Below are 13,736 nucleotides of genomic sequence, written 5' to 3'. Positions count from 1 at the left end.
AATATAATATACCTCTAAGCAATGATGCAATATGAAACAATTTTTTCTTATAAAATTATGTCTAGAATGTAAGTATAAGAAATGCAAGAAGTGCCATATATAAAGGAGAAGGAGGAGGAGGGAGAAAAAATGGAAAATTGGAACTTAAAAGAATTAGAAGAAATTTAGGGGGAGGGGAGAGAAATTTAGAAGTTAGATAGATGGTAGAGGAAAGGGACAACAGAGAGAGATGTAATTTTTCTTTTCCTTTTGTCCTTTTTTTATTGTACTCCATCTGGGGTCAATATCTCAATTCTTGAGACATATAAGAATAGATTGCATAAATCATGAGCAATGTAATTTATAACAACAGATAAGTTAAGGAATTATTCTGCTCACTTTTTTTAATATTCAATAAAATGTAAAATATTTACAGTAAAATTAATATTATGTATAATTATTAATTATTTAAAGTTATTCATCAATAAAAATATGAATACAGTTTTTAATTTTACAATTCGTGTAGAAAGTATTTAATAAACTTGTTGTTTATTAAAAATGAATAACCAAACACATTTTCACTATTTTCATTTTCTAAGAACAGGAAATTAGGTACCAAAATAAACATGTATTCTTCTCACGTGCAGTGAAAATGGTTAGGTAGGAGAGAGAAGTTTTTTTTTTTCGACTTCCCTTTATTTTGTAGCAAAAAAACTCAAACTTTCTCATTTTGAATAAAACTCTACACAATGACCAATTATGAGAAATATAATACTATTGCGAGTAAAACAGTCACTTGCATCTCTAAAGAGCTAAGGCAATTGTTATCTTGGTTGCGGCTCCCCAAAATTTTCTTTACCACTTATTTTTACATAAAAAAAAACATTTTCAGACACCCTCAGAATTATTTTGTTCATGTTGATTTGTTAATTTCTTTTTTTTGCTAATGAAGGTACTTCAAATGACATTTATATGTTGGTTTATTGATAAAAGGGGCCAGGAATGATAGTCATATTACAAAATGTAGCAACCTCGGCTTTTACAACTTCAGTTTATACTCCAATTTTCAATATCTGTTTTTAAGTTTTATGCAAATTTTTTCATTTGATTTGGTTGGTAAATTATGGACTTTTTTAAATAATTTTTTATGCGATTAATTTCAAATGTTTTAGGAGCAGTACTGTTAATTTTGAAAAGGCATAATGCTTAAGGACAAAAAATTGATGCATGCAAGATAAAAACTTCTAACAAAGATAAAATAAATAAATTTGATTAATTTTTAGCTTTGTTCTATAAAAAATAAATATGACGCTCACTCATATTTTCAATTAAAAAAAATTAGTAAAAAATCAATTCAATTATAAAATCTCTAACTTGTGCTCTAGTAACTCAAATTTAAAGTTAAAATCATTTCTCCAAACTAATAGTATTTTACATTCAACAACACTCCACACCTACAATCTTAATAGCTACCATTACTATTACTATTGGCCACTTCAACTGACGTGACTTCTACCATTTTTTTTTATCACCATAGTTACTAATGACATTAGATGAGCAACCTTCTAAGGTTCAAAATGACATAATTGATGAATTTGATACTAATTCTTTCAAATGTAAATCTAGAAAAGGTCTAGTTAATCAAAGAGGTGAAGATTATCTAGAATGTCGTCTATATTAGTGTCACGCTAAAATTTATCCCCTTTGTGAAGATAAATATCTAGGATAACTTCAATCTACTTAGTTCAGATGTTTTTCTTTTTGACAAGGTTAATCTCCACCCAATAATGTTGCTAACCGTTTGTCTTGTGCTGTTTATTGAAAATCCAAATGGGTGTCCTAAATTATATATCTTTACTAGAAAAGAATTTACAATATAGAGAAAGATCAAAATTAGGAAGAATTGTGCATTTATTAATCATATGAAAAAGAGTTTTTGCTCATTATTATTACCACCATTGTTAGTAACATTAAACTGATTCAAGAACTTTTGAATCAATCTAAGCACATGAAAAGTATCATTATAAACTATTCAGAGTTTTTACCAAATTAGCAAAAATTGACTATTTCTCAAGAGCTTTATTAATTCAATTAACTGGTTTTCATTTTAAGCTTGCATTTTTAGAGGACATGGTGAATTACAAAAATAAAAAGTAGAGGCAATTTTCTTGAAATGACCAAACTCTTAGCATCATAAACTGCAAAAGTAATGCTAATGCTCTAGATAATTCAAAGTACATTTCTCATGGAATTCAAAAGGAGATCTTGCATGGTATCTAGTAAAGTGTGAAGGTACATTCGGTAAGAGATTGATGATTTTAAATTTTGCGTAATTGTTAATGAATCACAAAGGAAACAAATGAATATTATTTTTAGATTTATGGATAGAAGTGATTATATACAAGAGCAATTTTTTTTTATCTTATACATGTTAAGGATACTATTGTAGTTACTCTTATAAGAGAATTGTGCAATGTTATTTCTTGATATGTTCGTGATGTTTTAAAGATTTGTAGCCAAGGGTATGATGCTGCCATTAATATGAGAGGAGAGTAAAATGTACTGCAAGAATTATTTCTCAAAGATTGTTCGTGTTCTTATTATACACCTTACTTTGTTCATAGATTATAATTTGCTTTAGTTGTTGCTTTTAGGAAAGTTACTCATTACTTTTTTTTTTTCTTTCCAAATTTGACTTCTCTCGTCAATATTATATGTTCTTCTAGTAAGCATCATGGCGGACTAAATGTGGTTATATTGGAGCTCACATTTTTCTTCTATTTTTAGTATGATGAATATTTATGGTGCAACTTGCAAGGTCCTTCAAAAAGTTATAGTTAATGGATCACTTTATTCTCAACATTGACATGCTAATGGTGCTTATAATACTATGACTTCATTTCTGTTTATGTTAATTTTACACTTGATAGAAGGGATTCTGAGAACTGTGAAGTATCTAATTCGTTGTACAAAGTATTGATTTAGAAGTTAAGAGATAATGGTTAAATTGATTTATTAAAAAGTTATTTTGTAAACAACGATATTGTTCTTCCAGATTTTAATGTTTGCTTATACGGTATGTCGAGCACTCTTGTCATAAAAAAGGTCACAACAACGTAATGGAGCATGATTTTAGAGAGAACACTTTTGTTAGTTACAAATAATAAGCAACTGCAAGAATTGAGTCAGAGGTTCATTAAGCAAGCAATGGAACTTTTAACCCTAAATAGGATGCATAACTAGGATCTGACGGTTAAGCGGCTCTCCAAATATCCTTTAGCTTCACCTGAGCCTTATAAGATGGGGTCTGATGTCTTACATAGTTTTTGAGTGTTTAATGACATATGAGGACAAGATGGGTTACTAACGTGTTTATGATAATTACACACCCAAAAGCAATTTTGATCAAAATAATTCAAAAATCACTTTTTACGTAAATAAACCCTTAATAAATCACTTCATAACTAACTCACGTTTACATAAAATCAATTCTATTCGAAATCAATTTGAGAAATGCTCGTTCAAATCCATATAATTATTACTAGTAACACGTTCAATTAGTTTTTAATCAGAACAAAAGAGATTGAATGTTTAACTAGTGCAAATAATGCGCACCAGCAGGCTCGTCCTTGTTCAATCAGCTAGCAACCGAAAGGAGAGTAAGAATTCCACACATGAGCATACGATCAGCCAATTTAAACAAAAACTTTCCAAAATATTGAAATAAAAATGATAATATTGAAATAAAAATGATACAAATATTATTACGAGAGAACAAAAACTAAAGAAATAAATGATTCAAGCTGATAAGATTTAACAAGGTAGAAACATTCCAAGAGCCTTGAAGTCTTGTACATTCCTATTACCACAGTAATCTCCAGACAATCATGGAAACATTGAATCTTATCCATAACATGGGTACAGGTTTTTGCTGGTATTTGATAGTTTTGAACTATCTGGTCCACATGACACTGTAAGCATCTGGTAAATTAGTAATAACTCACAGGAAAAGGTTACAAAATTTAGGGTTCCCGCCACAAGAGTGTCAATTTAGACCTGAGCTTTACAGCGAGAACAACTCCTGATTTAGCTCAAGTTCTTCCAGCTTCTCCGCTTGATCAGTATGAGCACAAGGTATAACAACAGCATGCCCAGATTTCTTTCACAGCTCACCTCAGTAACATACGCAACTGTTGCAGTGCCAGTCAACTCAAATTTATATATACAACATGAAAAGATGAGAAATTAATAATGGGCCCTCTCATCATTTTCTAATTGCAAACCCTCAATGCCCTTGACTGCAGTTTCATAATTCTTGACATGAGAAGCATTTCTTCCAGATGATACTGCTTTCTTGGGATCTGAAGATCCAAGTGCTGAACTTCTATGTCCACTTGAAATTCTGTGTGTTGTTCCAGGGCTAGCCTCAGTGGTACGAGTACGAAGATCCAAATCAGTACCAACAAATACATCACGGCTACTAGAAACAGCAACTTTCCTCGATGATCCACTTGACTGGCCCAGGATATTGGTACTTGATAACTGCATGATTTAACATCACGTTACATTCATAGTTGGTGAGTTAAGAATGATGGATCTGATTTTTAAAAAGGAACCCAAGGAAACCATGCAACCAAACAACTTACCATGGCTTCCTTATTAACAGCAGCATCAGAGGTGACTGGATTTTTCTGCTTTGAAATATTTACAGAATTTAAAATGGGGCCTGACATTCTTCGTCTTGTGGAATCCACCGACACCACACCAGGAGGTTGCCCTTCTTCCTCTCCTGTGAGAAAGGACAAAAATTAGAAACAGAAAGCTCAAGAGCTAAACTTGGAGGGATATGACAAAAGCTCTTAGAGAACCTACATTAATGAGTTGCTGAAAAAAATATACAATTAAGAGGCAGCTAAAACGAATAAAATAAATTATATTTAAATTTTAAAAATATGACAGGAAAGGTTCTGATCACACCAAGAATAGTAAGCTAGACATAAGCATGGATTAGACTAGAGCATAATAACGAAAAATATGTATTACGCTGACCAAACATCGATGTCTTTAAGAAACATCCAGACAAGTAATCACCTGTCTGTCTATCAGCATTAGTCACAGCCGGTGGCATTGCAGAACTAGTTCCAGCACTGGGACCCTAAGATACAACAAGCATTTCAGAGTTCCATCCATGGCTGGTGCGGAAGATCCCAAGGGAAAAAATCAAGAGTAAAGAAAATCACTTACAATGGCTCGTACCGGAGGAGTGGCTAGCTGTGATTGCTGATACTTCAAGATGGTCCAATCAAACACATAATCAAACTGGAATCCTGTCCAAATGCCAAATGTAATGAGCAAATATACCAACATGGTCTTTCATAAATTGAAAACCAAATCATACAAGAAAGTATATACACAATAATCTTGAGGACTGAGACAAATGGTATGCACTCTATATTGAGAACAATTCCACACCTTCACGAATAAACAGGTCACGAAATATTCTTTTGAGATAAGCATAATCCGGCCTATCATCAAACCTTAATGAGCGGCAGTAATGGAAGTATGATGCAAATTCTGTTGGATAACCTCGACATAAGGCCTGAATAATCAATAAGTTATCAGATAATTGAAGAAATAGTGCAAAATATGCATTCAAGGAGGCCAATAATAACAGTACCCACCTCAATTGAGGTAGAAACCTTTTTTTCACTGATTCTCTCGTACTTCTGTTTCTTGGTTCCTGCTTTAAGTCCTTGCCAAGGGAGACTACACATAAAAGATAAATCAGGTCAAAGGCATTCAACATGGCACTTGACAAAAACAATGCAGGGTAGACAGCAGTAATCACCTTCCTCTCAAGAAGTACATCAAGACATAACCAAGAGACTCCAAATCATCTCTTCGACTTTGTTCTGTGCATTGGGTCATAAAAGTAGTACCAAGCAATATATATCAGTTAGATAACACAACTTTGTCACGCATAACACAAATTCCCCATAAGAATCATACAATACATACCAATGCCAAGGTGGGTATTCATACTAGCATATCTAGCAGTCCCAGTTAAATTCTTATTTTCCCTGCAGTTTAAACAAACAAGTAGATTACATTTCACGTCAACAATATAAATTACAATTAAAACAACACCAGCCAAGTCTGGGCTACATAAAATCCGGCGATGTGACATCACTAACAAGAATCACAACCTTATCTTAGAAACCACTAAACAAGGATGATATGGCAACATGAAAACGCATTCTACCCATAATTAAATTAAATACACAGCTCACCACCTACAAATCAGATAATAAAATTACTTCTGAATAGAAAATTAAACAATGGCATCAGTGCAAAATAAAAATTGTCTACAAATTATAAAAGATACAGGAAGAGAGGCATCAATATTACACACACACACAGACATTCCAAGTTTTGGAAACTTGGAAGATTCCACATGAAGAAGAATCATAATTTCAATAAAGGAAAATAACTGAATTTCTATTTTCAGGATTCTAGTAGATTATGAGGATTCTTTAGATTAGTTTAATATCTAAGTCTATCTCTGAGTCCTGATATTAGCCAAATAGTACATAAAGAGAGTATTTGTCATTAACACTACAAAAATATTACTTCAAAATAAAGTTACATTACAGATTCGGAGTTGTCTTTTCAGGTGTTTTAACACGAATCTCATTGTAGAAAACTAGAAAGTCTTCAATCTATTCCCATCCCCTTCTTGACTTTCCTTCTTTCTTATTCCTTAATGTCTGCTTACATGTGTTTCTGTTTACAGCCAGCCATGCTCAAGTCACAACATTTCTAGCTTTCTTAGCACCATCAAACAATAATAACCTTAGTTCTGACCCAAGGAAGACACTAAATTTCATTTATGAGGTAGATTGAAAAATAAAATAACTGATTTTACAATGTCTTGGTACAACACACAAAGCCTCATCCAACTATGTGAAGTCAGTTATATGGGGTCAAATGATGTTATTGTGTTGTGTTTGGTCCATGACCAAGAAAATAAATCTTACAAAAATTGATTTTAAAACTAATCATTTTTATTTGAAATAAAAATTTCCTTATTTCTATGCTCGTTCTCTCTGTATTTTATTTTCAATTTCAACAAGGAATCACCAAAACTTGTCAAAAAATAATATTGACTGTAATACTAATCTAATTTAGAACCAAATTCAAAACTAAGAATTATTGAAAGTTACAAAACAATGCAAATTCACATAGCTTTAAGAAACTAGTAAAAACTTAAACATCCCTGAATTTGTTTCAAATTTCCATCAACACCCAAGAAGGCACAAAATCCAGCAAGTGTATAGTATCTGAATATAAGCATTCAGAGCAACTTCATACATTTAAGGACATCTGATGGGGTGAGCACCCATCAATATATTAGTCAACTAGAACATGAGCAGCTGATCTAGCTTTACTGACAACAAAATGTTTGATAATGCAAACATGTAATTATGCTCTTAAAAAATCATATGTATACATCCTCCCTCAGGTATGTACATTTTCTAAACTTTTTTAACATGAAGCTGAGGATAAATGGTGTTAAGACAACAATCACAACATGAAAAGTTACAATGTCAATATTAAGTCATATCAATTCCACTAGGCAACAAGGTCTAGCAACAGGAATAACCTAGATTAGTAATTGAATCCTTGTTTGTACCTGTAAGGAATGTGTTGATGGGTTGAACTATCTCTATATTTCTTCGCCAAACCAAAATCAATACAATAAACCTGCATGTAGTTCAACATGGATTAAATACCTACTACATTAACATCCAATAAATCCAAAGCCTACATGTGAACAAGATTAGCCACCTGGTTTGCCCGCCTTCCCAAGCCCATGAGGAAATTATCAGGTTTGATATCCCGATGTAGAAAAGATTTTGAATGAACAAACTCCACACGGTTGATCTGGAAAAAAACAAAACACGAGTCACCATTAGTTTATTAATTAACCAGGTAGTTAGTTCCAATCAATTGTATAAATAGGACCTTGAGGACCAAAATAAGTCAGTAGTTAATTGTATCACTTCTCTCCTAACTCATAAGATGGGGAAAGATTACGGTATCACAGGGCCTACCATCTGATCAGCAAGCATGAGAACTGTCTTTAGTGAGAGCTTTCTGCTGCAGAAGTTAAAGAGATCTTCAAGACTAGGTCCAAGCAGATCCATCACGAGAACATTGTAATCTCCCTCTACTCCAAACCATCTAACATTTGGAATTCCAGCTGCCAATACCAAACTCGTGTTAGAACAACTTATAAAGGTGCAAACCAAATAAAGACAAACAAAATAGGAGAAGAGACATTACTTCCTCCCTGGAGAACTCTGTACAACTTGGACTCATACAGCAACTGAGGATGCTTTGTTTTGACATTTTCCTAATATAAAAGACCAGAGAGCAGCAAAGAACAGGAAAAGGAGATGGGGAAACAAAGAAAGAATAAGAAAATCAGCCCTGGAGCATTCAAAGATATCCAGAATCTAGTAATTACCTAAGAAAAACAAAGTCCAAATGATCAGCAAACTCCAGGTAGAGACCATTTCAGGAATAATGTTACGCCATATTAGGATATTGGTCTACTTTAACAGTTAATCTCACAGACTGCAGATAAATTAGTATTAAATTTGCAGATGATTCATTTCGCCAGCCTTTTATACCTTTATAGTTTTAAAGGATTCTCTTTCAGAGACTAATAATAGTGCCTAATCATTAAATGTTCCACACATGTACACTCTTTCTAGATAAAATGGATAGCTACAAAAGTAAAAATTAATTGAGGGACAAAGAAATGTTAAAAAGAATAACCATATATCTAAAAGCCAGGATCTAAAAGTTTTAACTTCTACAAGATTATCATGATGATTTTCAACTTTGGTCAAGTTGACCTCTTTCATTGATTGTGCAAAAGTATGCTAGGAAGATCAACTAAACGCAATTTTCCCTCATAAAGCATATGCATCACGTGCATAGTCATTTTAAGGCGCGATAAAAAGGTAAAAAAGGCACTATGAAATGAATGAAACCTTTTGTCACAAATTAGAGTCATGCATGTCATAGAAGGTAATAAGCAATGCCGGCCATGATAATCTTATTGTATTAAAAAAATAATAATCTAAAATCTGAACCATTCACTAATTAAAAAATAAAAGCCCATTCCTTATTTGAATCCCTAACATTATTAATGAAAACACTTGCTTTTGACAGTCATCACGATGCTAGGAAAAGTGCACCAATTAGAAGCATGTCAACATTCCCATGCATACAAAATTTACACAAGCCCACCTCAATTTTACATCTAAAAGAATTGAACTTAGATTCCAACCAGCTCTGAAGTGTTAACTGTTAAACCAAGCAGGACAGACCAACAATGTTTTAATTCTGCCTTTGAACAGGAGCAGACATAGAGTACTTCAATAATTTTGAATCTACTACATAACAAAATTTTCGCTCACACCATAAAGACAGGTGACGAAACAGTGAAAAATGTCTCTCATGAAAACCCCTCAAGTGTCCACCCCATTACCCTCCCAAAAACTTGGAAAAAATAAGCTCAGTGAAGACACAGTCACAGACACCAACCCGGAATAGAACACACCAATCAATGACATTAAGAACACAAGGACAAAATGCAACCCGAACCCAAAATTTCACAATCCATTGCAGAAACTGACTTCACATGAAACCAGTTTCAGATCACTGGTGGCTGAACAACAGTTAATACAAAGCCTGACAAATTGTCCTCTCCTTCAGACTTCAACCACAAAAAACAAAACTACTCAATTCTATTTCTAATTCAATATAACCAAAACACAATTGGTCAGGTCAACAGCACTTACAAGCTTAATTGCAACCTCTTCATTTGTTTGAATATTAGTACCTGCTCAATTAAAAAAGAGGCTCATCATCATCATCATCATCAACACCACAACAAAAACAACACAGGCAAATTACGAACAACAGTTCAAAATCAAAATAACAATAATTACAATAACAAAATGAAAGCAAAGCAACCTAAATAGATCTCTCCAAACGAGCCGCTGCCGATCTTGCGGCCAAGCCGAAACTTATTCCCAACGCGAGGTTCCATTAAAACAAAAAACAAAAATTCCAAAAACAAAAAAAAACACAGAGAGAGAGAGAGAGATTTTTTGAAACCCTAAGCTAATCCCAACGCCAAATTCCAAAAGAGGAAAACATTTAATGCCAAAAGTTGACGAAACCAAGAAGCTGTGTTCATCGATCGGATAAAAAAACCACGGAAAGCAAAAAAAAAAGTTAGCTACAACGGAAGAGTAAGAAAAGAGAAAAACAGAAAAATAAAAAATAAAAAAATTAATAAAAATAAAAATGAAATTGGGAATGAGAGATATGGATTGAGAAGAAAATAGTGTTGTGTTGTGTGGGTTGGGTTAAAAGAAAATGATGATGGAAAATTGGAAATGAAAATTCTCTCTCATGCATTATGGTTTGGATTTGATACAGTGCAACCACAAACATTCTTTCTAACCGTCGGTTATTTTTGTGTGTTCAAGCTCAATTAGCTTCCGCTGAGCTGTCACTGCTCACTGGACCCCACCATCACATGACTTTTAATCCCACGTGTCACTCAACGTCACTTTTTTTATTTACCCTTTTTTTAGTTCATCGTTAATTTAAATTTATTTTTTATTTTTTATATTTTTATTTTTAATTGATAATTATAAGATTTGATGAACTTATTAAATTCAAAAATGAATATATCATATTTTTTAATTCTTTATGTAAAAGTCTATTTTAATTTAATAAAACACATATAAATTTTACTGAGATGAAATGCAAATGATAATTAGGAATTATCCCATAATCTTACTTATTTATTTAAAAATATATAAATAAGATTATTAAATAATTTTATTAGAATCATTTGACCAAAAAAATTATGTATTCTACTATGTTATATTGCTTTTATCTTTCCATTATTAAAATAATATAAATACTTTAATTATTATAATAAAATAACTTTAATATTAATTCAACTTTTATAACTAAATAAATAAATAAAAATAAAACTAGTAATATTTATGATAGTATAAGTTTTAGTTGATAAATAACCTTCTTTAAATGAAATGCGTTTTGTAAAAATCTACAAAAGTATTCTCCTGTAATCTTTAAATTGGGAAACTCAATTGTGAGAACATAACTCTTGACGGAAAACCATATAGAGTAAACAGGCTAAGCCTGAACTTTTAATTTAACTAATTTCGTTTCCACTCCTTATCGTTGAAGGTAAAGACACAAAACTAAAAAAAAATAGTAAGGAGGAAAATGTTTATTATATAAAAATTAAGAAGAGGTGAATTGAGTTTAATTCTGTTTTCTATAAATCTTAAAATTTTCATAAATATTTTATATAATACTTGACAGATAATGCTTAGCATGCATTGAGTCTATTAGTTTTATAAGTGTATGGAGCAATAGGAATAGAAAAACCTAATGCAATGAACATATACAATATAATCGAAACCTGATTAAGAGTCAGCATATCATCCAAGAGATTAAAAAAAACTGGAAGTTTTAAGATTGTTTAAAATGGTTCTCTTTTTTCTTTTTTTTTTCTAAATCATACATATTTTCTTTATCCGAGATAATTATGTATTTTTTTAATCAAAGACAATCATGTTTTAGTTGAGTAATGATTCTCTTAGAAAACTTAGTTGAAAATTTCAATGACAATAATAATATAATAAATAAATAAATATAAAAACAAGGAGTAAATAAAAGAAAAAGAAGAATTTAAGTTTATTTCTTTAAGTCAACATATGAGCATAAAAAATAAGATAAAATACTCAATTTTATTATACTTTAATTGTATAAGGATATTTAATGAGTTAAATGTTATTCCTTTTCTTTTAGTTTTGATTATCAAACAAAATGTTAAATTAATCTTATTAAATCTAAATATGATCAAATACAAATTACATGTTACTATTGTAATATTCTTTATATTTATTTAATAATTTAATTTTTATGATTCTTTTCTTGTAATAAATAGATGGTAAGAATAAATTTTAAAAGGGTGTTTCGCAGTCTACAATACATTTCATTTAATGCCTCACAGCTAAAGTACATATTGATTAATGTTGAATAAATTAAAGTAAATATAAATAATATACGACATTCTCTTTAGAAAAAAATTAAAATAATAATGTTAGAATTATGTTACAATTTTAATTTTATTTCTTTTAAGAAAACTTATCTTTAAAATCGTTATATCATCAATCCAAAACTTAAAAAAAAAACAAGGAGAATGACAAAGGAAAAATAAAATGAAATTTCATTAAATTTGAAGAAGGGTGAGTGTAATTTACGCAATTGTATAATATTATTTTGTTATGTATAAATTTTAGTTGGATATATAATACAAAGCTTCATCACGCCTAATCATCTGAAATCCATGCAGTGAAAAAAGTGTTCGTTTTAACACAAAATTCGTTAGTTGTAACCAAACATGGAAGGATATGAACACCGTCACTTCATATATGAATAATAAACAAGAACTTTATACAGAAACATAACTAGAAACTCTTCTTGTTAAAGGGGTTATATTATGGGTTGAAGTAAGAATTGCCACACTTGCATTTCCATCCTTCAGGCTCGTAATTGGCATACTTAACCCCCAGAATATCATTGTTGGTAGGAATTTGAATGGGATCACAGGGAATGCAGCCTCCACATTTGTGCTCACACCTTGGTGGTGTTGAGCCTAGCCTCGTCAGTCCCCTTAATGCTTCTTCATACCCATTGCCCTTTGCTTTCAATATTCTTTCATTTCCCTTGCAAAACATAATCATGTAAAACACACATCACAAATAAAGGCTGTGTTTAAAACACGTTAAAATACCTGTAACTATAAATTTCATAAAAAGTTATAACTAATACATTAAAATAAACATGAATATATGACAATTCAAACGTAAATTTTTAGTATCGTATAAAATTACATCTGCCTCTGATTACAAGCTTAAAAGACAAAGTGGTACCTGTGTAGGGTCAAAAGCATGTCTTGAGGCATGTTGAATTGTGGTTGTGGGATCAACTACTGTGGCGGACTGTTTAAATAGTGCTGTTTGTAAGTGGTAACCAACAAAAGGTGAAAAAGACAATATTTCATTAGAAGAGAGAGAGAAAATGGGAAGTGGGATTTATGCTACTTGAAGTGAAGTGAAGTGAAGCAAGTGTCGGTAATATTAAGATGTGAAAGAAGAAGTGATTCTATGGTAACGTGTATGCTAATGAAGCTACTAACCTTGTTGAGTTGAAGCACCAAAGAGGGACAAAGGCTTGCTTGCTGCACAAACCAAACTCGCGATGAGTAGAATTGAGACCATTAGAATGTGGCACATTCTTCTTGTCTTCATAGTTGCGGAAATTCTAAAAGGATATTGGTATCAATAATGATCAACTTTATGCCGAAGGGCGTGTGAGAGAAGAAAGATAGATGGATATAACCACAATAAGTAAAGCACTAGCAAAGTTTGGAGTTGACGAATCTTACTCACTTGAAGAGACCAAAAATCACTGTTGTTGAATGAGATTGGTGCAACATGTCACAAAAAGAACAAAAAGCAGACAGAGAAAGATATGCCAGAGACCCCGCCAAAGATTTGCTGCAAATTCCTAAAATAAAATAAAGAAGTTACAATTTGTTAAGAAGGTTTTGCACCCTTGTGTGTTTTATT

At 31.7% G+C, this 13,736-nt stretch overlaps 2 protein-coding genes across 4 annotated transcripts; both read right to left on the bottom strand.

Moving 5' to 3' along the window:
- Nucleotides 1-3,778: 3,778 nt before the first annotated feature.
- LOC113853240 (casein kinase 1-like protein 1) lies at nt 3,779-10,528 on the bottom strand. Of its 3 annotated transcripts, XM_027483759.1 has the most exons (15): nt 10,030-10,513; nt 9,855-9,895; nt 8,326-8,395; nt 8,094-8,242; nt 7,828-7,923; nt 7,673-7,743; nt 5,998-6,059; nt 5,828-5,891; nt 5,661-5,745; nt 5,452-5,578; nt 5,224-5,306; nt 5,071-5,134; nt 4,662-4,768; nt 4,468-4,521; nt 3,779-4,404 (listed from the first exon to the last, which is right to left on the bottom strand). In XM_027483759.1, the coding sequence occupies exons 1-15, from the start codon at nt 10,103-10,105 to the stop codon at nt 4,225-4,227; spliced, it is 1,329 nt and encodes a 442-aa protein (XP_027339560.1). In that variant the 5' UTR covers nt 10,106-10,513; the 3' UTR covers nt 3,779-4,224. The 3 variants fall into 3 exon arrangements, with proteins under 3 accessions (XP_027339560.1, XP_027339559.1, XP_027339558.1); XM_027483758.1 differs by having other exon boundaries at nt 3,779-4,521; nt 4,626-4,765; XM_027483757.1 differs by having other exon boundaries at nt 3,799-4,521; nt 4,626-4,768; nt 10,030-10,528.
- A 2,074-nt stretch (nt 10,529-12,602) lies between these two features.
- Nucleotides 12,603-13,415, bottom strand: LOC113852323 (EPIDERMAL PATTERNING FACTOR-like protein 3). Its single transcript, XM_027482555.1, has 3 exons — nt 13,304-13,415; nt 13,038-13,120; nt 12,603-12,830 (listed from the first exon to the last, which is right to left on the bottom strand). The coding sequence occupies exons 1-3, from the start codon at nt 13,413-13,415 to the stop codon at nt 12,603-12,605; spliced, it is 423 nt and encodes a 140-aa protein (XP_027338356.1).
- Nucleotides 13,416-13,736: the final 321 nt, after the last annotated feature.

This window comes from Abrus precatorius, unplaced genomic scaffold (genome assembly GCF_003935025.1).
Source record: "Abrus precatorius isolate BTA unplaced genomic scaffold, Abrus_2018 Scaffold10, whole genome shotgun sequence".
NCBI classification, from domain to species: domain Eukaryota; kingdom Viridiplantae; phylum Streptophyta; class Magnoliopsida; order Fabales; family Fabaceae; genus Abrus; species Abrus precatorius.
The sequence above is the reverse complement of the archived record's forward strand: the minus strand, read 5'-3'. Positions and strand labels throughout refer to the sequence as shown.